We start from the raw sequence: 2,391 nt of genomic DNA on the forward strand, positions 1-2,391 counted from the left end.
TCAACAAGGAAAATCTTGGAGTTATATATGTCACTTGAGAGAAAGCTGTCTTGAACTACAATTGTTATACAAGCTTGCAAACCTATAATGCAGTAGTCATCCCTTGCTCGTTATCGATTGATCACATTTATCAGCACGCATACCTAACATTTACCACAGTGAGAGGTTTTCGCTTTCCACTTAACAAACTTACCACTCTTCCCCCACTACATTCACCCTCAGGTATGTACGTTGAGATCTGCTTCATGGTTCAGGCGTATTTGGGATTCTGCCTCTACTACCTGTCCTCGCCTTTTGTGTCAGTTCCTGCCTTTACTTCCTATCCTTTTCTGCTCCATGTCCTGCACCTCCTTTCTGTTCTGCTTCTGCTTCCTGCCCTGCCTCTCCTCCCATTCCTGACTCTCCTTCTTCCCTTTCCTCTCCTCCAATTTTGCCTACTTAATATTCAACCTTTCTTTCTTGCCTGTTCTCCCTTTCCTTCCTCTCTTAGCCCACCCCCTATTTCCATGGTAAATAAATTGCTAGATGTAGGAAAATATTAAAAGAAATATGTGCAACATCACTGACCTTGTCTAGTCGGTGATACATGATCTATGCTACCCCATCCCCTCCCCCTGGAAAATTTTCTGCTGATGCTCATGGTGTGCAGTATTATAGTGTGGTCTGTTGTCTTGTTTGTGTGGTGTGCAGTGTTACTGGGGTGTACAGTATGACTGTCTTGTATGCAGTATGAATGCATAGTGTGGTGAATGACTGTGTGGTTGCATTCCCACGTTGTGGTATGTAATATGATTGTGTAAACCATTTTTTTTTTTAAATCAAGATAATGATGGCTTCTTCAGGCAAGAAAAGAATATACAGCGAGTGTTACTTCAAATTTGTCCTTACATCTATTAGCATGCAAGGCAAGGAGCTGCTGCAGTGTGTGTTCTGCCAAAAAGTTCTTTCAGAAGGATCAATGAAAACTAGTCTTCTTAAGCGACACCTATCCAGCAGTCATCCAGAACTTTCTGATAAAGACCAGTCCTATTTTGAGAGAAAGGTACTTGTTCTCAAGTGTATCAGATGTGATCATACACGTTAGGTACCTAAACAAAATGAAGCTAGCCTCCGTGCTTCATATATGGTTGCCTTGAGAGTTGGACAAAATAAAAATCCCCACACAATAGTTGAAACCTTTGTCTTTCCATGTTGCAAAGATTTTGTTGGCTGCTTCTTCAGGGAGAATATGGCACAGAAGCTAAATACCTTACCATCGTCAAATGATACTGTGCATCAAAGAATATGTGACTTATCAGAGCACATCAAGCAACAAGTTATTGCAAAAATCAAGGAAGCTCCTCTAGGTATGTTTGCAATTCAACTTGATGAATCAACCGATATATTATTTTGTACCCAGATTCTTGCCTACACGAGGTATATAAAAAGACTCAGACTTTAAAGAAGAGTTTCTCTTCTGTCCCCCTTTGGAATTTAAAACAATGGGAGAAGACATCTTTGAAACTGTGTCCAGCTTCTTTGAAAAAGTAGGGCTTTCTTGGGCAGATGGTTCCCCTGCAATGCTAGGCTGTTGGTTTGGCCTCCAAGCAAGGGTGAAAGAAGCCAACCCCAGGGCAAACAAGATGCACTGCATGATTCCAGACCTCAAAACCGTACTTGACGATGTTGTAGCCATGATCGACTTTATCAAAAAGAATCCACTGAACACAAGATTGCTGCGTCTTTTGTATCAAGAACTTAATGCTGATGAAGAGTCACTCCTTTTTCATACAGAAATAAGATGGCTATCAAGGGGTAACATAGTGACTAGAGTTGTGACATTAAAGGGGGAGCTGAAGGAGTTCTTGGAGAGAAATCAGAAGGAAAAAACAAGGAAGTTGCGTTTCTGACACCAAGTGGATCACAAAACTGGCTTAACTCAACAATATATTTTCTCGCATTAACGCAGTCAACAGATCACTTCAAGGTTACTGGGCAACTGTGATTGAAATGTGGACAAGCTGCAAGCTTTTCAAATGAAACTAACTTTGGCAAGAAAAAGTAACAGCGAGTTGGCATGATGCTTTTGAGGATATGAACGATAGCCTGTCAGTTCTATGTAAAGACGTGAATAAGGCAGTGGTCTCAAAGTCCTTGGTTTCTCTCATTCAAGAGTTATAGAATTATTTTCTTGATATCACAGACTTAGATTGCCAGCTCATTCGAAATCCATTAAAGGTGGACCCTAAATCGCTTCCAGACGAATTGCAAGAAAAATTCATAGACTTTGTCAATAACTACTGCAAAAAATTCTTTTGATAGTTTGTCACTGACCAGTTCCTGGTCGACAGTGGCATGCTCTTATCCACCTTTAGCAAAGAATTGTGTACAGAATCTCCTGATGTTTCTATC

General features: G+C 40.7%; 1 protein-coding gene across 1 annotated transcript; it reads left to right on the forward strand.

Annotated features, from left to right (window-relative positions):
• Positions 1-1,481: 1,481 nt before the first annotated feature.
• On the forward strand, positions 1,482-1,889 carry LOC137617651 (zinc finger BED domain-containing protein 5-like). The gene has a single exon (XM_068347655.1). The coding sequence runs from the start codon at positions 1,482-1,484 to the stop codon at positions 1,887-1,889; it is 408 nt and encodes a 135-aa protein (XP_068203756.1).
• Positions 1,890-2,391: the final 502 nt, after the last annotated feature.

Source organism: Palaemon carinicauda, chromosome 23 (assembly GCF_036898095.1).
Source record: "Palaemon carinicauda isolate YSFRI2023 chromosome 23, ASM3689809v2, whole genome shotgun sequence".
NCBI lineage: Eukaryota > Metazoa > Arthropoda > Malacostraca > Decapoda > Palaemonidae > Palaemon > Palaemon carinicauda.